Raw genomic sequence first — 26,100 nt, 5'->3', positions numbered from 1 at the left:
TAGCAATAAAATATACCATCACTATGATAATAATGTTTTTAATGTAACATTTTATTGTTTAATCAAATACATTTTTTATATATTTCATTGTAATATTTCCTAAATTCAAAAAAATAATTATTTTTATTCATCAACAAATGGGAGTGTGGGGGCCAAATCAGAACCGCCAAGTGATTTTATATGGCCCAAAATCACATTTGACCAAGGTTAATGTTGCTAACTTTGTATTGTTAAAGCACTTTGTGAACCTGGTCTTACTTGCTATATTTAATCTTAATATTTGCACTTTGCTATCTCTTTGCACTTTGTTCTTGTAAGTAAGTAAATTATATTTGTAGAGCGCTTTTATAGACCAAAGCACTTAGGCAATCAAAACAATACTCAATAAAATATATACTTAAAAGATCAATATAACACCATGAACAACACAGGAGTCTCAGAAAATCACGGAAAATATTGTTTTTTATGAAACTTCTATACCTTCTATTGTCTGCTGTGAAGTGGAAACCTATTTTATTGAAGGAAAGTCTATCTATAGAGATGACAGTGTGTAAGATAAGATAAAGGACAGAGATTGTGGATGTCACACAGAGACTTAAATAGGAGTAATAAGTAAAGAGCCAGTTATAAAGTAGTAGTTCTAGTAGTTTTGATTTTTTTTAAAGTGGTGTGACTATCTAAGGACTTATATGTTTCATTAACTCAGAACAGCAACAAAAAACTTGTTGAAGAAGTTGGAGTTGAAGTAGAGGAATGAGTATCAACAAGGAGTTGCAAGTAAACAATGTATTTTATTTCACAGTCTAAATGAGATAGTTAAAGTTGCTAATGTGTTAATGATTTTTCTGGTGCCACGCTATTTATATTATGTGACTTAAAAAAGTGATTTTTGATATTGTTCAAATATCATGTTTTAACAAAAAAAAAAGTTTTGATGTGTTTCGTCATGGGTCAGTAGAAGCTGTTGTTTTGGTGTTGATGATAAAATAATAGTTTGTGATGGTGCCTTGAATCCTGACCTGATCATGAACCATCCAGGCCATTCCCATCATGAAGTTGTTTAAAAATAAACATCACACACATCGTCACACAGACGAGCTCGATGAGTCATGAGTAATAATAGAGACCGTGATAAAGATCTGCACCAGAAATAAACGTAACCAGGTAGGATGAACAGAAGATGGACAGAAGGAGGGGAAAGAGAAATTGGGGTCTTCAGGAAATAATTCAAAGGTTTATGGCATAAGAGATGAGATGGTGGAAACATGTAAGAACCATCAGCCTTTAACAGAGAAGATGATGTGAAGAAGTGGCACTAGGAGTCAAGGGGGAGGAGTCTACGTTGAAGTGTCAAGAGAAAACACAAAGATCTTCGAGAGGTTTCACAGTGACCCTGATTCTTATAGAACTTTGTCACATATGCGACACATTCTATAGACAATTTATGGAAAATAAAATGTAACCATGACAGTGATGGCACAACCCAGTGATCTTCTGTAAGTTTTGACTATTGGAGGCAGACCAAATGCCAAATAAATTACAGAAAAAAATAGATTACAGTTTAAAACGGTTTGATTATAGTTGAAAATTGTTTGATTTCAGTTGAAAATTGTTGGATTATAGTTAAAAACTGTTTAATTTCAGTTGAAAATTATTTGATTATAGTTGAAAATTGTTAGATTATAGTTGAAAATTGTTTGATTTCAGTTGAAAATTGCTGGATTATAGTTAAAAACTGTTTAATTTCAGTTGAAAATTGTTTGATTATAGTTGAACATTTTTAGATTATAGTTGAAAATTGTTTGATTATAGTTGAAAAACTGTTTGATTTCAGTTGAAAATGGTTTGATTTCATTTGAAAATCGTTCGATTTTAGTTGAAAATTGTTTGATTTCAGTTGAAAATTGTGGCCATTTTGCATTTTTCAACCATAACCCTTTAGCAAACTTTATGCTTCCTGAAATATAAACTGTATTATTCAACCAGAAAATGTACAAACACTTTTAATTGTAAAAAATAAAATACACATTTTTAATTTCATACAGGTTTTAAGTGACAAGTTAACACAATTAAAATTCAAATAAAAAGCTCAAAGTGAACCTTCTAGTAGTTAATGCTAATTCTTATTTCAAGCTCTGATATTCTTAATTTAGTGTTTGAAGATATTGAAGCTTGTAATTTGAAAGAATGAATACTCTTGGTATGATGTCACTGTTCACATTTGGCCTCCATGGTCACCGTTTACGGTAAACTCCCTTCATATGGTAGATCAGCGCTGATGGAGAGGATTTTTTTTATTAATGTGGAGCATCAGTCGTTTCCTAACCATCACTGCTCATCGCTATCATCTGATACCATGTTATACATACAGCGTCCTGTTTGATTTACATGTCTAGGACTTGTATTCCTTTCTAAATATCTCAAGTAATAGTAAGAATTACAGCTAAAATGTGGTCAAAGGTCAGGGAATACCACAAGGTCAACCAAAGTGGGCTAAACAGGAAAATATAGAACATTATTAACACCAGTTTAATAAACCCGTGTAATAGAAAAGCAACACGTTCACAGGCAAAGTCATTTTTAAACTTGCATAACCAACCATATTCCCAAATGGTTTGGTGTGCCCAAAATTGCAGCCTGCCCATTAAATGTTCCACACACAAAGTGTTCCATGAGTCATTTTTGACCAGAAGCCTCGGAGCTCAACGTTGACATGGAAACTGATTAAACACACAAACCTTGGCGTCTGGACACAGAGAATTCACACGATTCACCTTCTAAATAACCAACTGTTCTATGTGAGATAAAACAAGATGTTTCTATCTTAAGTTCTACTCACCCAAAAAAAAATGTAGATCCTCTTTTTTTCAATATTTCTCTCCTTTTTTTTCTAACTCATAAAAAAAAAAAACGTGACTCCTCTCCTCTTCCCAAATCCTGCTTCCCTCGCTCTGTCTCTGTGCAACTATTCCAGACACGTTTCAGGGCTCGACCCCCGCTAAATATGGGAGGAGGGGGCTGGTAAACAAGGCAGCCTGCTGCTACGCCGCATTAACACACTCTCGCACACACACGCACACACACACACACATTAGGGATTCAAACCGTCGCAACTTCACATTTGTTTGTATCGAAATCACGGTGAAAACATTCATTATGAGTGAATGCTACGTGTGATATGACATTAAAACACAAGTTTTAATCTTTGGATTTAAATTTATACAATTAAATAGATATTATTTGATTGAAATAGAAGATAACACATAATCACAGTATTTATTGATCATATTTAAGCAAAATTATTTAAAAAAAAATCTGTTTTTTAATGCCAGAATTATTATTTTCAATCTGACTGATGGGTCCAGATGTGTGAGAACACTAGGTCTCTATATGGAATCACTTTCATGGTGTTGTGTCTTTATTTACAAACCATAACTGATTGATGATCGCAGTGAATGACTCTGAAGAAGAACTAGTGTCCCTCTGGTGTGCATGGCTTGACTCGGGTCGACAGCTGCCAGACAGCAGAAGCTATTAGTGGAGCGGAGCCATGACACATTCATGGACGCACCACCTGAGACAATAAAGTTGTGTCATTTAAAAAAAGACACTCGTGCATACGTGTAGAATTCCACTCATGATTCTGGGTTAAAAAAAAGTCCAACAATGACTGATTCCAACAATCTGTCAATCAACGCTTTGAGTGGCACTTCAAGGTCGTTAACTCGGTTCAAAATGGCAAACGGAAGCAGCGAGAAAACTTGGGCAGCATTCAGACGTGTCTTCACGTCAGCGGAAATACACATGTTGTCTGAGTGACGCTGGCGAGTGATTCGTGGCGACTTGTCAGAGCTCGGTGTAAAAATAGAGGATTCTTTCAGGGGCTTAACAGCATTATTCAGGCGGCAGCGCCAGCGTCCGGCCTGCTGCGGTGGCTTCTTCACACATGATTTACATTCTCACCTCATTGGTGGTTTATTTGATTTAGTGGGAAATTGTTTGATTTCAGTTGAAAATTGTTTGATTATATTGAATATAGTTTGATTTAAATTAAAAAAATGTTTGTTTAAAGATGAAAATTCTTGTTTGTTCTGGTTCATGTTTAGTTGCAGTTCTACAAAAATTTAATGTATCCCTTGTTTTGTCTCGGGGTCAAGGAGACCCGAAGGCCTGAAAACAAATGTGTTTGTGGGTTCCCTCGTGTTGTCTCTGGGTCAAGGTGACCCGAAGGCCTGGAGACAAATGTGTTTGAGGTATCCCTCGTGTTTCCTAGGGTCAAGGTGACCCGAAGGCCCGGAAACAATTGTGTTTGTGGTATACCTTGTGTTGTCTCTGGGTCAAGGTGACCTAAAGGCCCGGAAACAATTGTGTTTGTGGTATACCTTGTGTTGTCTCTGGGTCAAGGTGACCTAAAGGCCCGGAAACAATTGTGTTTGTGGTATACCTTGTGTTGTCTCTGGGTCAAGGTGACCTAAAGGCCCGGAAACAATTGTGTTTGTGGTATACCTTGTGTTGTCTCTGGGTCAAGGTGACCTAAAGGCCCGGAAACAATTGGGTTTGTGGTATACCTTGTGTTGTCTCTGGGTCAAGGTGACCTAAAGGCCCGGAAACAATTGTGTTTGTGGAATACCTTGTGTTGTCTCTGGGTCAAGGTGACCCGAAGGCCCGGAAACAATTGTGTTTGTGTTATACCTTGTGTTGTCTCTGGGTCAAGGTGACCCGAAGGCCCGGAAACAATTGTGTTTGTGGTATCCCTTGTGTTGTCTCTGGGTCAAGGTGACCCAAAGGCCCGAAAACAAATGCGTTTGAGGTATCCCTTGTGTTGTCTCTGGGTCAATGTGATTAACCTCCACCACTACATATGTATTTATAGATGCCAGGGAGGTCATTCATCTTGACCCAAAGACACCACAAGGGATACCACAAACACATTTTTTTGACGATAATATCTGTCTTCTACTGTCACCATACTAGCTGTGTGAGAGTCGAGAAGAATCATTTGTGTAATGATTATATGGGATTATGTTTAATATGGAAGATGTTTAACTTGAGATTTTTATAAGTTTCACTTATTAAAATAGTATCTGTCAGTAAAATATATATAGATTGCATTTTCTGTTACCATCAAAATTAAAATCTGGATCTAATCAGGACCGAAATATCCTGAAAAACTCTCTTACACGAACATAAGAGACATTCATTTGAGAGATAAAATATATCCTAATATACGTTTGATACCCAAAACAAACTGTTGCTTTTCAATCAGGATTATAATAATCCAAACTGTAATGTTTCAAGTTACGTCCCTTGAGAAAGGAGGCGGCCCCAGGAGCCAGGCGTCTGACTCCCCCTTTATTTCCCCACGAGCTATTTAAGGACTGTGGAATGCTGTGGGGACCAGTGATTGCTTTCTATGATGCCTCAGGAATCTTAACAATCCAGTCAGAATCTTTCAAATTTTGCCATTTGTTACCTTTTTTTTAATTTACCCTTGTAATGCATTTGAAAAATATTACACTGAATAAATTACTATAATTATTGAATTGAAAACATTCAAAAATATATATATTCAATTTAAATTTCGATTAATTAAAGATACATTAAACAATAATATTTAACAATAAATACATTAAAACCACTTTTTTTTTCTTTTTCAATACTTTATATAAATGCGTATTTTATGTAAAACAGCTGATTTTACTGCAACATAATATCTTATATATGTGAAGCATTCTTCAGGTGTTTCTTCAGATACTGGTGGCGCTCCTGTAGGTTCAATGTAACACATTGTGTGCGTCTGATATACAACATGTTAAAGTGTGTGTGCATGTGTGTGTGTTAGTGTGTCTCACCGTGGCTGGTGTCTGTGGTGTCGTCACTGTGCTGACTGCAGTTCTCGTATGAGTCCCAGCGTATGAGAGGGTCTTGAGTGTTGTAGTCCACAGAAACACTGGGTCCATTCTCCAGGTGACTGAGACCTGAGTTAGACCAGGAGACATTAGGTTCTGGTCCACAGTGCTGTGAACTGAAATTTGTCTTTGAGATAATAAAGTATTTTTCTAAATCAACAAACACATATTTAGGAGTTTCAAATATTCCTAAATCTCATGTTTTATTGTGTTTTAGATTTGTTTACACTTTCTAATAATGTTTGTTCTGGATACATAGCGTTTAAAATAGCAACATTATACATTTCCTGGAATTACAAGAACATCATTTTAAGAAGACAAATCAACAAAAACATCATTATTTGAAATAAAGGACTTGAAAAGAGAGGAGCAAACTTCATGCTACAGCAAGAACACAATGTAGGAAGAATAACTACTATATTTGACCCCAAAAAATGGCTGACAGAATTTAAGCAGTAAAAATAAATGCCTTTTTTTTTTATATCAAATTCAATAAAACATTTAATTTCAGGAGTGATCTCTGTTCGGATTCTTCTCCCCCCAAATTCCTAGAATTATTGTTGCCTCAAAATTTTTAAATATATCAACATTTAAAAAGGTAATACCTCTAATTTTTTCTGGTGCGTATGAGAAGACGAACTCCACTTTGCCATACTCAGGAAACCTATCATCTGTAGAAGGGAAAAAAAAGGCACAAATATATTGATTTCACATATAAATATTGTTTTTTATTCACCACAGTACAATATATCAAATATTTAAAGCGATTGAAACAATTAAAACCCGGTTTCAGAGCATCGTGGAGGAAACATGAAGCTGTTGTGTTGACGTGTTAATGTCTTTTTTAACTATTGTTATGTGGTATCTTCGCCACCAGATGTCGCCATTTGTACCACAGAGCTTGTGCTGGGCTGGAGTCAAGTTGAACAACAACAACAACAACAAAATACAATAACAAGAAATGACAAAAGAAAAACTCGTCTCACCTTTGAAAGTCTCATCCAACTCGTTCTTGGCGAAAACCACCCCCAGGTCGTGGATGGCACATGTGTGGAACTGGACTCTGAAGACCACGTCTCTGGTGGGGTTTCTGAACCTCTTGTGGTAACACTTGAGCTGCAGTTGAAAACAAAAGGTACATTTTGTTGACAAGGTCACGTCAAATTTGTATTTTTGAAGTAGGTTTACGTGATATTTTCCTTTTAGTATGTTTATCGCGATATTTTTGTATTCTTGGAGGTTCAATATATCTTAGTTATCTCTGTGTTTGTCCTTTTTAAAACCGTATTTTTATGTTTATTTCATGTCATATCTCCTTATCTTATCTTAAACACATGTTTATAGATTTATATAGAGATTTATTAGGGCCACATCAACGATGCAAAAACAGCAATAAATATGGAAAAGCTGTATAGATGTAGCAGCTGAGCATTTAAAGTAAGTAAGTAAGTAATTTGTATTTATAAAGCGCTTTTCCAGTCACTTATACTGAGATATGGAAATGAAAAATTATTAAATAAGCTCATTTTTCATAAATATAATTTATCTATAGTTGTTTGAAAGATGGAGGTTCCATTCTCAGGTGGTTTAATAACAATAATGTCAAAATACTGGTGTAAAATGTTGAAGCAAAATAACCGTTTTCAAACGTAAAACATCTTGCTAAATCAACCCTTTTTCTTACTTATATCTAACCATTTTAGGGATGAACCAAACAGTAATGACAATGTTAGTAATGGTTAAAGAATGAATTAAATAGTGAAATCTCACCAAGATGTCTCCCTTCAGCAGCAGGCCTGGCTCGATGGTGATGCAGATACTGGTGTTGCTGTCTCCCTGCACGTTGCTGTGGAGGATCATCAAGATTAAAAAAAAATCAACATTCTTGCACAAACGATTAGGATCCAAAAGCAAAACTTCTCCTACTATATTCCCGAGGTGTAGACAGGCTGCATGGCCTGGTAGATCTTCAGGAAGGGACGACAGCCTGAGAGGAGAGTGTTCTCTGCGAAGCAAGAAGACTCTGAGAAGAAGCAACACCTGGAGGATCTACGGAGAGACACTCACCTCCTTTCGACTCGAAGTTGGGAATCCCGTGCATTATGACGTGATGCAGGAAGAGCGGCTTGTTGTTGATCTTGATGTGACCCGACAGGAGACCGTTGAAGTATTTCACGTACCTGGAGAGAGAGAGGACGAAGTTTGTGTATTTTCCACAGAATTAATTTTTATTGATAGTTATATTTCACAGACTGTTATATAAGTAAGTGTCTCACATCTCCTGAATATTTAAACATTAATTGGAGTCAAAAAAGTGGAATATTACAGAATAAATATTTGTATGTATTAATGTATTGTAATACAGGTTATTGTCCCTGATATTAATCACGTCTCCTTTTTTACTTGGAGGCAAAATGGTCAAATATGCTGAAAAATATAGAAAATATATAACATAAATAGAGTATATTCTAAAATTAATACAATATATACACTGTATATATAAAAAAAAACATGTATTGTAATATAGATGTTTGTCACGTCCCCTGAATATTTACAATTTTCTTTGTGTCATTAAGTCAAAATACTTGAATTTATTGAAGAAAGATTTGGTCAAATATTTAAAAAATATGAATAAATCGTATAAATAATAAACTTTAATAAAGGTTAGTAACAAGGTAATGTTCCTTGAAAATGTACAATTAATATGTTTCAAAAGAAGCCATTGACCAAAAATGTAAACTATATAATAGACGATGATGATATTTGCTAATATTTTTAATAATATAATATGTGAAAACCCAACTCTCCTGACTCGCTCACATGTTTCAAATGTTGAAGTCTCTGACTGAAATCTCAGCGAACGAGGGGTTACGAGAGCACTGTCCATTATGACGTAATAATGGCTTCACTCCTCCTCCAGCCCACTGTCATCACACCCCGCTTTGTTTATACAACGAGTCCCTTGGAGGTGGAGACTTCCGGGATTGATGACCCTCATGACAAACCTTGACCAATCACAGCAGAGTGGGCGTGGTTATGAAGTGTTTTCAGTGTTGCATTGTAGACTGAAATTGCTCCATTGCTCTAAAGTGATATATTAAGTAGACTTAATATTCATATTGAGGCTTCAGTTCTCATCCAATATCCTGAAGTATCTCTGTCTATGATAACTGTGGTCATTGGAAAGAGGGAAAGGTTAGAATAACAGCTTTATTTCAGACTTTGAAACCTGTCTGGGCAGGATGGTTCCAGATCGTAGGAGTTGGAAGACAGGGTTCCGTGATAATAACACAAGAAGGAAACTGCAGAACAGATTGTGTGATGAGTAACACTTTTAGAAGTGTTGTCACAAAGAGCCTCATTTAGCCGCTGATCGTTCCAAACGTGTGTTTCCAGGATGAAGGCCAGCACATGGCAAGGTGATGAGCAAACAGAGAGAGTTCTCAGGTCTCAGACGGTCGGTTCAAAGAGTCCGGAGCGACCGTGTGACAGTAATGGCGGAGAAATATGCGGAGATCCACGGAGGGATAAAATGCCAACGATTCTCCGGGGGACGCTGGACTCTCCGACACAGGCACGGAACATGAGCTCACTTCTGCGTCGAAATACTTTCTCACAATTATCCTCATTACAGATAAACTTAGCAACAACAGTGGAACGCTCTGAGAGGAAAACTGTTTTTGAAAGTCTTGTTGTTAGTCGTGTTGTAAATATTTTGAGTCTGTCTTTTGAGGTGACATGAAACAGTCTTTTAACTAAGTTGAAAATGTAAAACTTTTTCGGATTCTTCTATTGGTATAGTCTCAATAATATTTATTAAAAAGAAAGAGAAAAAAGATCCAGCTGCTTCCCTTTTTAGCGAAGATAAGTTTATATATATATGTATATATATATATATATATATATATATATATATACAGAAAATGTAATATTATCATAACATGATGTGATAACTTATCACATTAAACGTGTAAATAGTGACTTGATTTGATCAAATATGACGGGATAAATATCATTATTTTGTGATGCAGAGCGTTAATAAAAGCACTGAACATGGATAAAATGAAAATAAATATGAATTTCACATCTTCATTCATTGTATTTATTGAATAACTTTTCTTATTTAAGTCCTGTTAAAAAAGGTATTATCTTGTTTTTTTCCCAGTTAAAATAAAACAAACCATAATTTACATATTACATGTACATGTTCAATCTAGGAAAGTACACATGAGTTAAAATGGACATTTGGCTCTTTGAATAAAATACCTTTGCTGGGATGGCTGGCTCACAGGAAGTGCTTTATCTTCATAAAACCGTCTCATGGCGAACCGGTCCAGTGCCTGTCCTGCACTGTATTGACACACACACACACACACACACACACACACACACACACACACACACACACACACACACACAAACACACACACACACACACACACACAGAGGTCACATTCAGAGGTCACATTCATTGTAATCACAAGTTTTATTTGACATTTTTGCGATGTTCCAGATTACCATCCATTAATCATCTGGAGGATCTGTCACGATGCAGTAAGGGTTGATAAGGTTCCATGATATAGTGTTGTCCATTTGTGTTGTCATAATATTTTATTATTTCTGCTCAAAAAACTTAACAAACAAAACAAAAAATCTAATTCAACACATCAAGAGGGATAATAACTGACGTCTCGTCAACCCATCAGGTGAAGAGGTTTGAGATCACCGTCTGATTTCAAATACTTTTTTTCTACATGAATGTCTGTTTTACTAATACCATCACTAGAATTAAATGTTGTATGCAGCACAAGGAGAGGTGATATAATCAAGCCATTGTTTCTAAATAGATGTGTTATCCTGTAACTTCATTGAGGCATTTATCTTATCCTTTCTTCGTGCTTTGTGAATTTCTACAGTTAACCTGAATTTAACAAATACCTTCCAGAGATGTTGCTGTAGTGCATGTAAGCAGCTACCACCACTCCTGTACGCCCTCGGTTGCCCTGCAGAAGAGACACAGATGCAGTTCCACAAATGATCACCAGGTGTCCAAAAATATCAACTTAATAATGAAACATTTACATTTAGAAGATCAACTTTGAGATAGAAGTAGTTTTTAAAGTAGAAGCAGAGAACTCGAGCGGAGAAAAATAGAACAGATAAAAAATGATAATACTATGGTTATTTTTTTCTCTAAATATACCAAACATAAAACCATTAAACTTGGCAACACTCTAGGCAACAACATATGATTAATTTGCTTTACAGATGAATATAATCGTAAGATCTTCCACTGACATCTGTAGGAATCGTTGTGTTTCTCTACCTTGTTGTGCAGCACGACAACATTGTGTTTGTCTCCGTTGAGCCAGGCGTCGATGGCCTTACACATGCTGCAGATCTTGTCCAGGGGAGGAGCGTGATGATCTGACCAGCCAAACTCCAGCACCTGCAGGTCCACAGATGTGATCAAGATCAAATAACATACAAATAATTATTATAAGAGTTTACCTTGTGGTTCAACTTCACAATGTCAGCTCTCTGCTCGCTGAGGTTCAGCACCTGGAATCACACAGATCAAGAGTTCATTTAAATGATTGATTTATTCATTTTATTTTTTGCTGTATCTCAAGAAGCTCGTACCAGATAGTTGCCTCCATGTTTAGACCGCAGCATGGCAGCCACCTCCTTGAGGTGTGTGCTGTAGGTTCGCTCGTCAGCAGCAGCAGGGAACGAGACGGAGATCATCCGCTCTGTGATGTAGACCAGGTCCACTTCGTAACTCTCCTCCATGACCAGCACTACACTCTGACTCCTGCTCCAGAGAGAACTGCTGTTAGTTTCAAGAAGGTTTAAATCACTAATTATATTATCCCTTGTGTTGACTCTGGGTCAAGGTGACCCGAAGGCCCGAAAACAAATGTGTTTGTGGTATACCTTCTGTTGTGTCTGGGTCAAAGTGAACGACCTTATATGTGTTTATGGAAGCCAGGGAGGTCGTTCACCTCGACCCAGAGACAACACAAGGGATACCACAAACACATTCGGTTTCGGGCCAAAAGGGTTAGAATAAGAGGAAAGATAATCCTAAACTATCCACTGTATTAGAGTCAACATTTAACATTTTAAGATGAATGTTTTTTCTTTGAAAGTTACATTTTACTTTTTCATAAAATGAGATATAAAAGTCACTATTTTATCGACGTTAAGAAGGGTAAGATGACAGTGAGAGAACCTCAAAACACAACGACGAAATTTCCAATCACTACATGTTAATAAACACAACAAAGTATTAAAAACTCAGTGACGGTTAAAATTGGAAAATAAAGATAAACTTAAAGGGTCGAATAGATGAAGAATAAAATAATTTCTTCTGTCCTTGATATTGATTACTGTTTCCATTTTCATAGTAAACTCTCGAGAACTTAGAAGCTCCAACTCATCACATGACAGAGGCTGCTTACCGTGACTGCTTTCGTAGAATCTCCACACTCTTGCAGGACCGTGCAGATCCCTGGAGACAACACCCACACACACACACACACACACACACACACACACACACACACACACACCCCCCCACACACACACACACACACACACACACACACACACACACACACACACACACACACACACACACACAAGGATTGGAAATGGAGGAATAATTAATCAATATGGGATCGATATGCCTGGCATTGATTATTTCAGTTTCAGAACCATTGCGGTGGACAGCTCCCACTAAGAGCTTCTTACAAAGCTTCTTCTGCTTGATCTCAAGGTTCTAAGTAAGTAAGTAAGTAATTTATATTTGTAGAGCGCTTTTCTAGACCAGGGTCACAAAGCGCTTAAACAATAAAAACAAAACTAAATAAAATATAAACTTAAAAGGTCAAGACACCACTGAGACAAACACAGAAGTCTCAGAGAATCAAGGAAAAGCCTGAACAAATAAAGGTGTCATCAGATGTTTCTTAGAACACGTCTGGGAAACATCCGTATCCAAGCAATCCTTCTTAGTCAAAACCTTCTTAAGAGCCTTCATTCGTCCTTAAAAACGATTGGCAATATTGTTATAAAACGTAAATAAGGTCACAACCGGGGCACTCTGCCTCTGGATCGCCTCTGAAGACAAACAAGGTAAGCTCTTAAGAGTATCTTTCCAGAACAACCAGTAGATGCTGAGCTCTGCTTTTCAAAAGTAGACAGCAGTGAATGGGCACATTTAATGCTGAGTATATCCTTTTTTTGTATTCCTTTTTTTTGTAAATCTGCGCCTGTTGCAGTGCTCAGCAGTTATTACCATATTGATGTAATGAAATGTAACAATACAGTCTTCAAACAACACGTCACAAATAAATGTGTTCCCAGCAACAGACAGGAGAAGAACCACATCCTTTCATGGTTGTCTTATTGTCTCTCACTTTGTGTTCTACAACATCTTGTTTTTAATTAATCATTTGTTATTATTGATCATACTAGTTTTAATCCCTCATCACTATGCTTGTGAAAAATTAATTGTAGTTAATATCAGTTTTAAAACATTTAAAAACCAAGGACTGATTAAAAAAAAGAAGCAAAGCAGTGATAATATAAAAATAAAAGTTATTATTGAATTAGTTGTATTGCTGTTTATTTGGAGACATTTCTTATAAGTACATCATCTCTGTCATTTCCTACCTTGCTGTATAAGTGCTCTGTACTGCAAATCCAGGACGAGCGAAGTCCAGCCAAGTGCCTTCGTATGGAGCATCCGAGCGACATGACTTGATTTCGAGTTTATCAATAAACGCGTGGATGTGATCTTTCTACTCGAGCTGAATCCACTTTGGCTTGAAATGTAAATGAAACGACTCAAGCTGTTGCACGACTTCCCTGGTGTTCCTGAACGTCACCCTCTGCTGTCTACTCCCTCGTGTTCTGCTTGCATTGACCGGAACTTCTCCTCCCACCATCTGATTATCTCTTCTTAAATACTTCCTCACATTCCTTCGCTTCCTTCCTAAAGTCACCAAAGTCAGAGACAGGGAATGATAATTGCAGCTGATGTCGTTTCATCCCTTCTTTTACATTAGTTGTTGGTGATGGCATCTCCACCATTATTACTGGTCAGCATTTCCATAAGCGAGCCTTACACAGTTTGTCGTTTTAAGGCCACAAATACTAAAAATATATTTTTTAAATCTGCTTATAAGGAAAGCAACCACTCAGGGACAGAACTGAGACACTTCATGAAACAGTGTCTTATTTTTTTTTTTACAGGTCAGTAGGTGGCGCTTTCTGTTTGAAAAAGATTCAATAGAATAGCTGTTCAAAACAACGTTTTATAGAGCGAACAGTGACATCTAGTGGTCATTAAAAAATAAGAACACTGTTTTCATGAAGCTTCATCCAACAATAATACATACAAAATCATTTATGAACTCAGTTCTATGTTTCAGGTTAAAAGTGAAGCATTTGACTTTGAAAAGTAAGCATAAAACTGGTAGTAGGATAACCTATTGACCATCTAGTTAACTTAAGGTTGCTGAGCCATGACCTCCGAACTATACCATTAGGAATTGATTCGGGCACAAATATACACCTTCAGATCTACAGCCTCAGATCGGTGTTATCAAAATCACTGGCCAATATCCAAAAGGACCAGAGAACCAATGCAGTTACTTGTTATGGATATAAATAAGCTATGCGGTGAGTAGATCTGTAAATCACTATTGGACATATATGAGAGTTATTATCAACCCAGGTGCAGATCATTCTGTCCGATCTTCACCAAGCTAACCTCTCTGAAGCCTGAAAGCAGATTCAAAATCATTTCCCATTAGGTGTGACGTCTTTCCTCGTTGCTGAGACCACTCATATTTTCCATAGTATAGTCCATATTAAGTATTTCTAACTGTTATCATTGCTTTGGTTTTTTTTTTAATACAGACTCATAGATTTTTATCTGGCAAACACGACACATACAGACACATAAATCAGTGTAAGAAGGAGGGAGAGAGACGTGACTCACAGGTGTGTCTACATGCTTCAGTGGAAGCTGAGGAGTCGGAGGCTGTGTGGAGAAAAAAGGTCAGGTTTTAGTCATTGTTTAATTTGTCTGTGAGTTTTTTGGCTTCTTGTTAATAAACAACCTTGAGGCCACCACTAGGACCATATAAGGTAAAAAATAAAAGTTTTTGACAACATGTCAAACTCGTACACAAAACAGCTTTCTAACTTGTATGACTCAGTGTTGATTTTTTAATACTTTATGTTATACTTTCTACATGATGTTATATTGTGAACAAGATTGTGTACAAATGATACAATACATTTCTCTTATTATTATTTTTCAAAATGTGTTTATATTATATTCTATATTCAAGATTATTTGTTTATCATGTTACATTAAAGATCTTAATGTAGCGTTTTATTACTGCTTTTGTAGATTTTAAATCTCATGTGATTTTTAAACTATAAAAATGTCCTGCAGACCTGCATCTATCCAGCACTTTTGAGGTGAGTATGTCTTTTTTTTTTAAACGTATGACAAATGTCTGGTGTGTTGAAAATAAGTCATGCTGTTAATAATTCAAACTTAAATATTTTTTCCCCAAAAACAGAAAGATTTTTACTTTTCCTACTTTATTTTAATTATTTAAGTACATTTACTGAAATATTATTTAAAAAAAGTTGATATTTATCTATCTGTATTGTTGCAACTTCACATAATATTCATGAATTATTTTTGGAAATTTGACTTCTTAACTCGCCCCTGTATTTATCCTGGTTTTCAATTTACGCAGAATACTTTTTAATCAATTGTTTACTATAACAATCTCAGGGCTGTAGTGGCCTCTCTGATACTATTAAATCTGTATCTGAATGTATTTCCCAACTCTGCTTTTAAAAACACAAGATGGTAGGAAGACAAAAGTATCGAATTCCCATCAACATCAGTTTTATTCTTACAGGGATTCTTTGTATAATTAATAATCTCTGTTCCTTATCTTATCTTAAACACTGGAATCTTTACACATCACCAGTTCAACATGAACATTAATCTACTTTGATTTTAAACCAACCATCCGTCGGTCAAAGAGTTTGACGCGAGATCTGGAAATGACTTCACAATAATGTGTTTGACTCACCAGCTCATAGTTCGTGGTCGTCTGACAGGATGTGGTCACCTGTGGGAGGACAGGAAGAGGACCATCAGGAACCAACAGTGACTTCAACCATCAGGTTGAATAGAGAAGAGTCAGTTATGACTGAAGCAAAAAAATAAATCTATAATCATATTAAACAGGCGTGTCGGGGACGCTTCGATAAGAACACTTTCTGTTGGTTTTGGTTATTTCTTGACTTCATAAAGTCCGTATGAAGTCAGAATGTCACACAGAGGATCAATCATGTCAAAATCAGAATCATTGTTATCGTCCTTTTTTTTTCAGGGAATTTGACTCGGTTTCGTTCCATCTCTGTGCACCAAGTCAACACCAGTGATCGCTCACGTTTCCATTACAAGCTTCGGGGGACAGCGGGAGAATGGAGGCGGCGACGACCACGGCGTTTCAAATGACGCCACGGGATTTTTGTGAGAACGATATCTGTGGCCGACACCGCCGTCGCACCCCAGTCCTCGAAGATGGTAATGGGAAGGTGAATTCACGCAGGCTAGTCCAGGGCTGGTCCCAGCTAGAACTGGTACAATGGAAATCAACAACGTAAAAGTGACTACAGCAAATGAAACAACATAAAGTGACTATGCGACAACAGAGTAGCGGCAGGTGCAGGTGACATCAGACTGTTCACAGTTGTGATCGTTCTCATAGATATATATTCAGTAGTTGAGATGGATTAAGTGATGTGATCAGGTCTTTATCTTATCAATAACATGAATCCCAGCTAGAATGAGAGACATTTGATGATGGATAGTTATGTAGGAAGTGTGGCAGCACTGAAGGACCTAACGATACCTGACAAACCACTGTGAAGGAACTGATCCCACCTCGGTATAGTTTCGGACAGAGAGAGTCAAATTTACCAATGAGGACATGGATTCCCATGCGTGCTGAATGAAAGAGGCAAATATAAAAAGATGACAGGCGGGAAGAGATCCTCAAACCAAAGATCAGATTGCAGACGCAAGCTTGTCCATTTGAAAATAGAAATACAAGTTGACGTTAGTAAAGAGGATTTCTTAGACTTTCTATGGGGTCATTATTGCTTCAAAACACTCCTGAATGCGTGGAAGGTTTAACAAATATGTACGTGAATCTGTACGGTGCTTTACAAATGTGTAACTCGATTTATAAATGTTTAATTTCAAATAAATGTGCATACATCTGCAAACACAGACAACGTCTGAATCACAACTTATAGATGATGGAGAAATCTTGGCCGTGTTTGCTTGAAAAGAAGACATTTTAAATCGAGTTGCCGATCACAGTACAGATACAAGTACATATTTCTAAAACCTTTCAAGCATTTGTGACTGATTTTAAACATTAGTAACCCCATCATTTTCACATTACTTTAAAGGTTGTACAGTGTAGTTTGTGTGATTTAGCAGAGAGTGAAACTGGACAGCTGGACATGTTCCATCTGTACTTCATCCTGAAGTTATTTGTTTCAAGAAGGCAGCATCTAAACATTCTGGGAGATTTAGTGAGATAACCAGAGAGACAGCCTCCTTTACTTCAACCATATAAGGGTAAAAAAAACACTTGATCTTCTGCAGACAAGAAAACATCTGACGTGGATGTTTTATTTACCTGATGATCGACTAAGATCTAAGACTGGTGGTAAAGGTACATGTTTGACATGTGTGTGCGAGGGCGCGGCGGATGTGTGGCGGTGTGAGACAAAATACCTTTTGCCAGAGCCGGTTCCTGGCCCTGGAAGTGACTGTCGGTCTCTGGTGTACGTGAGAAAGCACTTGAACTTTCTCCGTCTCTTTGCACTGATCGCGGCCGACATCTATTATTGATGTGATCTACCCTGACGACTGCTATTACAGCTGCTGAGATTTCTCCGTCAGTTTTTTAAGGATCTGGTGTTGTGTCGCGTTCAAATGGGTTTTCAGTTGCACCAAAAACCTATTATTCTATCAGATGAATTCCATTCCATTTCATAGGTTGTTAAAAAGAAAATCTTGCTTTCATCACTTTTAGTCACAAACTTTGCTTTATTGAGTGGATTGGCAATAAAAGAATGTGCTAAAATCCTTGAGAGCATGATTGCCGGTCCTCTTTGGCTCGAGGTAATAATCCCGTGATTGGTCAAGCAGAGAGTCCCGCAGCCCACACAAGAGCTGCTGCCGCGTCCATGGCAGTCTGCCTGACAAAATACATCCATCTCGTGTCCTCACAGCAGCCAAATATGGGCCAGAGCTCACACAGGCGGTTTGAAGTGATTTGAACATGGACTTTACGCTTGGTTTGGCTGATGGACGTGAAGTCAAGTCTTCTTTTAACACGGCACAAACGGTGTAGGATGATTATCACAAGGATATTTTGCTGTCCTAACAAAATAAAAAATGCTAAAAAATGACTATCCAATCAAAGATATAATATAAATATGATATACAGCTATAACAATCATAAAGAACGAATTAAATTTGTAATAAAACAATTTAAATTGCATAAATAACTTGGGCAGTATCTGCTGCTGTGATGGTGAAATCAAGTTATCTGTATGTCCATCCGATACTAGCCTTACATTTTATTTTATTTCCCTCCTAATCATGTCACAAAGAGAAAATTGTCAGTAAAACTTGATCAACAACCTGAGCAGTGGCACCAACATGTATGTACAGTTTTATTAGGTGATCTTTTCAGGCTGCCATGACTGTTGATAAACAAATATCTGCTCATCTAAAGATTTTTAAACACCAGATATACATGTAGAGAGGTCAGTCAGTAAAGCCCTCCAGTCCTCCTTTCCAATATGAAGCAAAGTCTATGGCAGCTAGCAACACAGCTAATGCTAACTCCAGTAATCTGTGATTTTTCTAGTTATATTCCTGCAGCAATTATCAATTAAGCTGGTTAAGATCAATGCATCAGATGACATGATTTCTATAGCTTTGATTATATGGTTAAAATTTAAATTATTTATAGAACAACATGACATGTAAATGTAAGAAAGTAAGTAAGTAAAAGTTATTTGTAAAGCGCCTTTCTAGACGAGGGTCACAAAGCACTTGAACAATCAAAAGCAATTTGCAGTTAAAATACATATACATTTAAAAACTCTAAAAGGCCAAGACGACATAAGAACATAAGAGAACCAGAATTTTAAAATGGATCCTGAAAGAAACTGGCAGCCAGTGAAGAGTTTTAAGGATCTGAGAAATGTGAGTTCTTCTACTAGAGCAGGTCAGAATTTCAGAGTTCTGTATTAACTGCAGGGCGAGACAGATCCTTCTTGTTTAGACACGAAAATAAATTGTTACAATAGTCTAAACGAGAAGACACAAACACATGGATGTAGCCAAAAATGACTTAAATTCACAGTGAATAAAACAAAAACATGAAACATTAAACACAAAATTACAAACACATTTAGAATCAAAGACATTAAGACACACACACACAACCTGTGGACCAGTCTCTAAAAGAGGCCCCTGAATTAAACACTTTTAGATCATTTAGAAGAACATGCAGCTGATCCGTGTACTAATGTAGAAAATGTTTCTGACCTTTTAAGTTAACAATTTAATTTTGAATTTAACTCTAAATACAATTTGGTCCAAACAAATGTTTTCCCTTTATTTACTTTAAGAGATTATTGAGATTGTATTAAGAAAAAAAAAAGTATTTTATTTTTATTTTTATGAAGGTTATAAATATTCTATCGTTTTTATACCTCTTTTTATCGTTTTTTTCCATCATAATTCAGCTCTTTGTTCCCCCACAACAATCAAAACTATATAATGTGGCCCCTGAGGAAATGTAATTGGTCCCAACTTTCCCAGAGAAGACCACTTTCTCACACCCATAGGGGGTCCACCGTGTGGAAGCAATTTTAAAAATAGCAATAAAAACATCTGACGTCTCAAGAGTTCTGTTGTTCCAAAGCTATTGAAAGTGCAGTTCCTGGTTCAGCGGTCAGAAGGTCGGCCAGAATGTCTGAGCACACACACACATGTTTACGTCCTGCTGTTAGGGTCAGAGGTCAGCACGTTCCGGAAACCCTCCAGATGGACCGAAGCGAGCGTCTCGCCAACCCAGTCTTCAGACAGGAACACGTTTGTCATTAAAATATATAGTTTTCAATCATTCACTGAGAAGATCTGATGCTACAGTATGACAGCGTAAGAGTGCGGCGTCACAGTCGCTGTCAGTCATGTCAGTCTGATCATAGAAGGAGAATAAAGATGTCAGTCGCACGTCTGCGGTGATGATGATCGTCAGTCACACCTGCCGCCGCTGTTTCTCTCACTCCTCCTTCATCCGTTGATCTCCTACCTTTAATCCTCACTCGCTTTTTCCAGGAGAGCCCGAGCAGGAGCCAGACACTCTCCTCCTACTGGTTCAACAGCTGTGATCCCACTCATGCTCAAGACGCCCCCTGAACTCGATTTTGTTCTAGACCGGACCAGGACTCGCTCGGCCCTCCTCCGGCTCTGCTTCTTCTACAGCCACAAATTCCTCAGTTACTATATAAGGTCAGCATGGGAGCCCAGGGCCTAAATCTAGTGTGTGTATGTGTGTTCGTTTTTGTGTGTGTTTTCTGTGTGTGTGTGTGTCTCTGTCTGTGTTTTTGTCTCTATGTTTTTGTGTGCATGTGCGTGTAAGTGTGCATGTGTGTGTAGGTGTTTGTGTGTGCACACGTTTCTATGTATGTGTTTGTGCATGTCTGTCTGCGTGTGCCTTTGTGTGTATCTGTATGTTTATGTGTGAGTGGGTGTGTGGGGAGTTTGTGTAGGTTGGAATGTGAGTGTGTCTGTTTTTTTGTGTTTGTCTGTGTGTGTGTGAGTGTGTTCGTTTTTGTGTGTGTGTTTCTGTGTGTGTTTTTTTTTCTGTGTGTAATTGTGTTTCTATATGTTTCTATTTATGCGTTTGCATGTGTCTGTGTTTATTTGTCTGTCTGTGTCTCTCTGTGTGTGTCTTTGTGTGTATCTGTAATTTCATGTGTGTGTGTTTGTTTTTATGTTTGTTTGTGTCTCTGTGTGTGTTTTTGTTTGTATGTGTAATTGTGTTTCTATATGGTTCTATGTAAGCGTTTGCGTGTGTCTGTGTTTATGTGTATTTCTGTCTTTCTTTGTGTGTCTTTGTGTGTATCTGTATGTTTATGTGTGAGTGGGTGTGTGGGGAGTTTGTGTAGGTTTGAATGTGAGTGTGTCTGTGTTTTTGAGTGTCTGTGTGGGTGTGCGTGTGTCATGTTGGAGTGTGTATCTGTTTTTTGTGTTTGTCTGTGTGTGTGTGTGTGTTCATTTTTGTGTGTGTGTTTCTGTGTGTGTTTTTTTTTCTGTGTGTAATTGTGTTTCTATATGTTTCTATTTATGCGTTTGCATGTGTCTGTGTTTATTTGTCTGTCTGTGTCTGTCTGTGTGTGTCTTTGTGTGTATCTGTAATTTCATGTGTGTGTGTTTGTTTTTATGTGTGTTTGTGTTTCTGTGTGTGTTTGTGTCTCTGTGTGTGTTTTTGTTTGTATTTGTAATTGTGTTTCTATATGGTTCTATGTAAGCGTTTGCGTGTGTCTGTGTTTATGTGTATTTCTGTCTTTCTTTGTGTGTCTTTGTGTGTATCTGTATGTTCATGTGTGTGTGTGTGTGTGTAGGTGTTTGTATGTCTGAGTGTGTGTGAGTGTGTGGGGTATAGGCCAACGTGTGTGTAGGTTTGAATGTGAGTTAGTCTGTGTTATTGAATGTCTACGTGTGGTTGTGTTTGTGTCATGCTTCAGTGTGTGTCTGTTTTCTGTGTATGTTGTGTTACACTGTGTGCGTGCATAGACACATGTTTTGCTGTGTAGTTGATTCGTCAAACAGGTCATACCATAAATAAAACCATCTTCTGTTAATTTCCCATCATCAGTTTAACCTCCTCCTCAGAGTCACACCTGTATCTTTCCTTCCTATGCCTCACTTCATCGACCAGATCATATACATGAGGGCGTGCTTTTATTTTGAAAGAACCTAAACGCTATTCAGCTTCACGGGCTAACAAGCTCCAACCTAGACTGTATGGAAGGAGAGAAGCATGTGTTTATACTGGAGAGACTTCTGCTGTGACACGGCTCTCCTCTGGCGAGGCTCATTAAGTGCCATCAGTTCTACATACCAGGAGAGTTCACATGAACTCTGCTGGTGACTGTTTACATCCTCCCGACTGTTTACACGCGTGACGGAAATAAATCATGACGTCATTGTTTTTCAAAAGGTCAAAGATGCTTCGTCCAGAAAGAGATGAAAATGTTTTGACTTTTAGAGAAAAAAACTAAATATGTGACCACTGTTATAGGTATTAACACAGCCTGACACCTTTTATAACAACACATGATTAACCACATGTTAATAACCATGACATTACTTGTATCAAAGTGAATTACAAGGAGACAACACAAGACTTACCTTCACCTCACATTTTTTATGACAGGAGAGACGACATGCTGCAGGAAGACACAAAGATCATTAAAACAGATTTAACAGTGTCATTTGACAATGATCCTGTAATATTCATTTAAGGAGTTTTAATGTTTTTGTCAACATTTATACGTGTGTCAGACATCTGTGAGCAGAACTGCGAATCAATAGATAAGTGGATTTGGTGTGAATGGGGTCTGTTTTTCACAATAAATGTATTCACATGAAAACACACGGTAATACAAAAATAAAGATGCATAGAATTATTTAAACAAAATAATCTTTATTTGACTCGCTTTTTTTTCTTTTATTCCACTTTTATTTTCTTATTTCAATCGTTTATTAGGTATGGCACTATTATTACCCCATATTACTTACTTTACATACTGTATATTTTTTCTTAAACTCGAATCTGACAAGTTAACAGTTGGATTTCCGATATAAAGGATATGTTTTAGTGCGGATCGATTGTTTACAGAAAAACGTTTAGTGTTACATTTGCAACAAAAGGTTCAGAATATGGTTAATTTAACTTCTCTGTGACTAAAGAAAGGTTTCCACATCTTTTTTACCAAATACATCTAATTTTAAAAAGTTACGGTGCTGCTAGTTTAGTAATACACAGAGACAGAAGAGCAGGTTTCTGTTGAGATTGATAATTCAACTATTTAATAATTAAAATTGCACAAACCCATCACTTTTTTTTTTACTTAAAAAAGACACAATATTGTTACCTTTATATTATGTGTGGTTTTGTGTTTTAACGAACGTTATATAATATACAAATACTGACACTGCGTTGCTTGTTGTATTGTGTTTGACACGCAGACAATCATCTTATTTTTTTTTAATCTTAAGAATTCGGATGTTATGCTGAAATGCTGCTCCCTAGTGGCCATTTTATGCATGTGTTCGATTATCTAATTCAGCTTCAAAGGCGGTTTGCTCCAGTTTCCTGGAACAAAAAAGGACAAATATTTTCTCCATTCTATAGATGAGTGTAAACATTACGTCAGTGATGCATAAGGACCAGTTGAAAATGCACAATGATGGATGATAACATCCGGACACTGCTGCCGGTCGTAATGATTTGATAAGTGATTTGATTTTCTGAGTAGACCTAACAGGTGGCCACTGTCTCCCATGGAGGTGGGCATCAGGTGGTGAGTGTGGAATAGGAGACGAGCGTGATGACACACAGCTGCAGTCAGTGTGTGGTCCTGTGCAGAGAGAACACTTCCACACCAGGGACAACTTTCAGGGTATATTTAGGGTCGGACGGACGATTGACGCTGACTTTCAGTGATTCATTGCAGGAAAATACTTGGTTTCCAACTACTTTACTGAACACACAAACATGATGTCTTTATTTGTTCTGTTTTCAACTGTTATAATTTGTATTTTTTTGGCTATTGGTTTATTTGTTTTACACATCTCAGCCACCGTAGTTGTGCTGTTTCAATTTAATCAACTATTGTACTTTCCCGCTAAAAATAATGTATTTTACAACAATTAAATGGACATAGTAATGCATTTTATCTATGTATTGATTGTTGATTCACCACTTTGACCTACTTTTACTTTTTTGTTCATGTCTGGAGGCCATAGCAACACAATCTTTTGTATTTGTGGAGCCTGGCAACACGACCTGGCAACGCGACCTGGCAACGCGACCTGGCAACCGCGGAGGATGTAAAGCAGAATGTGTCTTCATGCGTGTTATGAAACATATTTCCTCACACAAGGTTAGCAGATTTTCCCGGCTGTGGACTTTTTATGAATGAGGATAAAAGGGGAACTAATGCTTCCCTTTTTTCCCCTCCATCTTGTCTTTCAAGTCTTCCTGCTAATCCGTCCATTCCCTGATTTTCTCCCCCTTTACCCACCACTCCTCACCCCTTTCTCCCTCTTTTCCGGGCTAATGCTGCAGCAGCAGGCTGCTCCTTCTTCTTCTCCTTCTTCTTCTTTTTTTTTTAACCAAAACCCTTCCTGACAAACACCCACACAGTCTGATCCTCTGACTGCCAGGTTCTATTTTTCAACACAATCAGAAGAAAGAGAAGAATTCCTGACGATAGGGATGTTAGGAAGTCTTCCCTTTCTTCTTTTCTTTGTATATTCACCATGTCGTGGCAATATACGTTCATTTAAGCACTTATTTGAGCTTTATTTTTTTATGTGAATGTCACGTTCTTACTTTCACCTGCAGAGATTTAATGCATTATTGCAGATTCATAAGCAGCAGAACATCAGACAATACAAAATATCAATAGTTGTGAGTAGTTTCTACAGATTACGACAAAAAGTCTCATTCGTTTTTTTTATTAGACCAGCATCACTAATATAAATCTGTGTCTCATTCATTCCAAATGTATGTGTATCTGTAAGTCCAAGATTCTGCTTCTAATAGTGTTATAGCAACACAACTTAGTGGCAAAGTTACACACGATTCAACAAAATTAATAACAATTACTTTAACTATTCTTATTTTTGTTGTATTATTGTAATAATTATTATTATTACAGTTTTAAAATATCATATAAAAGTTGCATTTGTAACTAAAGATTAAAACTATAGTAACTGTATTTAACACTTGTGTTAATTAATGAATATATATGTATAATATTTATATTATTTAATATGTTATTTCTTTATTTTTTGGCTTTAAAGTATAAATATTTAAGATACATGAATATAAATCAATATTTATTTTATTTTTTAAGATTTCATTTTGTTTTTAAATCTAATTCAATGAAGGTGTGGAACTTTGTGTAAATGATGTGGGGGTGAAAGGATTTTCCTCATATGTCTATACACTGTATATATATATAATATATAAATAAATATTAGGTCTATAGAAGAGCAGCTTGATCAGGTCAAAGGAAACTACTGTATACAATATTGAATCCTTCCTCAGGTGATCCTCGTACATGATGATGATGTTCTATTGTCTCAGCAGGTTCTCTTACCTTTGCAGATCAGACCCTCTTTGGTGATGGCCTGCTTGCATATGTCGCAACTCTTGGCCTTCTTGAATGGCTTCAGCTTAAAGGAGTGAGTGTGAACGCCCTCCAGCTCGTCCGACTGGAAACAGAGAGGAGAAGAATAAGTAGAGAATCGATAATGTATTACAATGTATTGATTACATCTATACTTGCATTTAATGCTGTACTTTGATACGAAATAACCACTGACGCTTTATTTCTCTGTGTGTGTATGTATTTTTGTACATGTGCCTGTGTGTGTAAGTCTGTGCATGTGTGTAGGTGTGTGTGTGTGTGTATGTAATTGTGTGTATGAAGGTGTGTGTGCATGTGTGTGTGTAGGTGTGTGTGTTTGTATGTGTGTGTGTTTGTGTGTGTAGATGTGTGAATGTAAGTATGCGTGTCTAGGTGTGAGTGTTTGCTTTTGTAGTTGTGCACGTGTGTTTGCGTGTATGTGTATGTGTAAATGTGTGTGTGTGTGTGTGTTTGTGTAAGTGGGTGTGTATGTAATTCTGTGTAGAAAGGTGCGTTTTGTGTGAATATAGTTGTGTAGGTGTTTTTGTGTGTATGTTCATATGTATGTCTAGGTGCAAGTGTTTGCCTTTCTAGTTGTAAGCATGTGTGTGTTTATGTG

General features: G+C 37.0%; 1 protein-coding gene across 7 annotated transcripts in view; it reads right to left on the bottom strand.

Annotated features, from left to right (window-relative positions):
• tns1a (tensin 1a) overlaps nt 1-26,100 on the bottom strand; it is a 58,576-nt gene that overhangs the window by 14,364 nt on the left and 18,112 nt on the right. For 3 of the 7 annotated variants that reach the window (XM_087791406.1, XM_087791405.1, XM_087791407.1), the window contains 16 exons: nt 25,452-25,566; nt 22,471-22,508; nt 16,043-16,081; nt 14,923-14,964; nt 12,374-12,423; nt 11,553-11,724; nt 11,421-11,471; nt 11,236-11,358; nt 10,848-10,912; nt 10,176-10,259; nt 7,977-8,089; nt 7,836-7,914; nt 7,680-7,755; nt 6,896-7,025; nt 6,515-6,580; nt 5,853-5,978 (listed from right to left, as the gene is read on the bottom strand). In XM_087791406.1, the coding sequence (XP_087647532.1) occupies nt 5,853-5,978; nt 6,515-6,580; nt 6,896-7,025; nt 7,680-7,755; nt 7,836-7,914; nt 7,977-8,089; nt 10,176-10,259; nt 10,848-10,912; nt 11,236-11,358; nt 11,421-11,471; nt 11,553-11,724; nt 12,374-12,423; nt 14,923-14,964; nt 16,043-16,081; nt 22,471-22,508; nt 25,452-25,566 (1,369 nt within the window). Of the gene's footprint in view, nt 1-5,852; nt 5,979-6,514; nt 6,581-6,895; nt 7,026-7,679; nt 7,756-7,835; nt 7,915-7,976; nt 8,090-10,175; nt 10,260-10,847; nt 10,913-11,235; nt 11,359-11,420; nt 11,472-11,552; nt 11,725-12,373; nt 12,424-13,589; nt 13,806-14,922; nt 14,965-16,042; nt 16,082-16,938; nt 16,966-20,365; nt 20,760-22,470; nt 22,509-25,451; nt 25,567-26,100 lie in introns of those variants that run through there. The other 4 variants (XM_087791412.1, XM_087791411.1, XM_087791409.1 and 1 more) reach the window with 4 other exon arrangements.

The sequence above is a fragment of the Callionymus lyra genome, chromosome 5 (genome assembly GCF_982586985.1).
Source record: "Callionymus lyra chromosome 5, fCalLyr1.hap1.1, whole genome shotgun sequence".
Lineage (NCBI taxonomy): Eukaryota > Metazoa > Chordata > Actinopteri > Syngnathiformes > Callionymidae > Callionymus > Callionymus lyra.
Note: the sequence above shows the minus strand (reverse complement) of the source record. Positions and strands in the feature narration are given on the sequence as shown.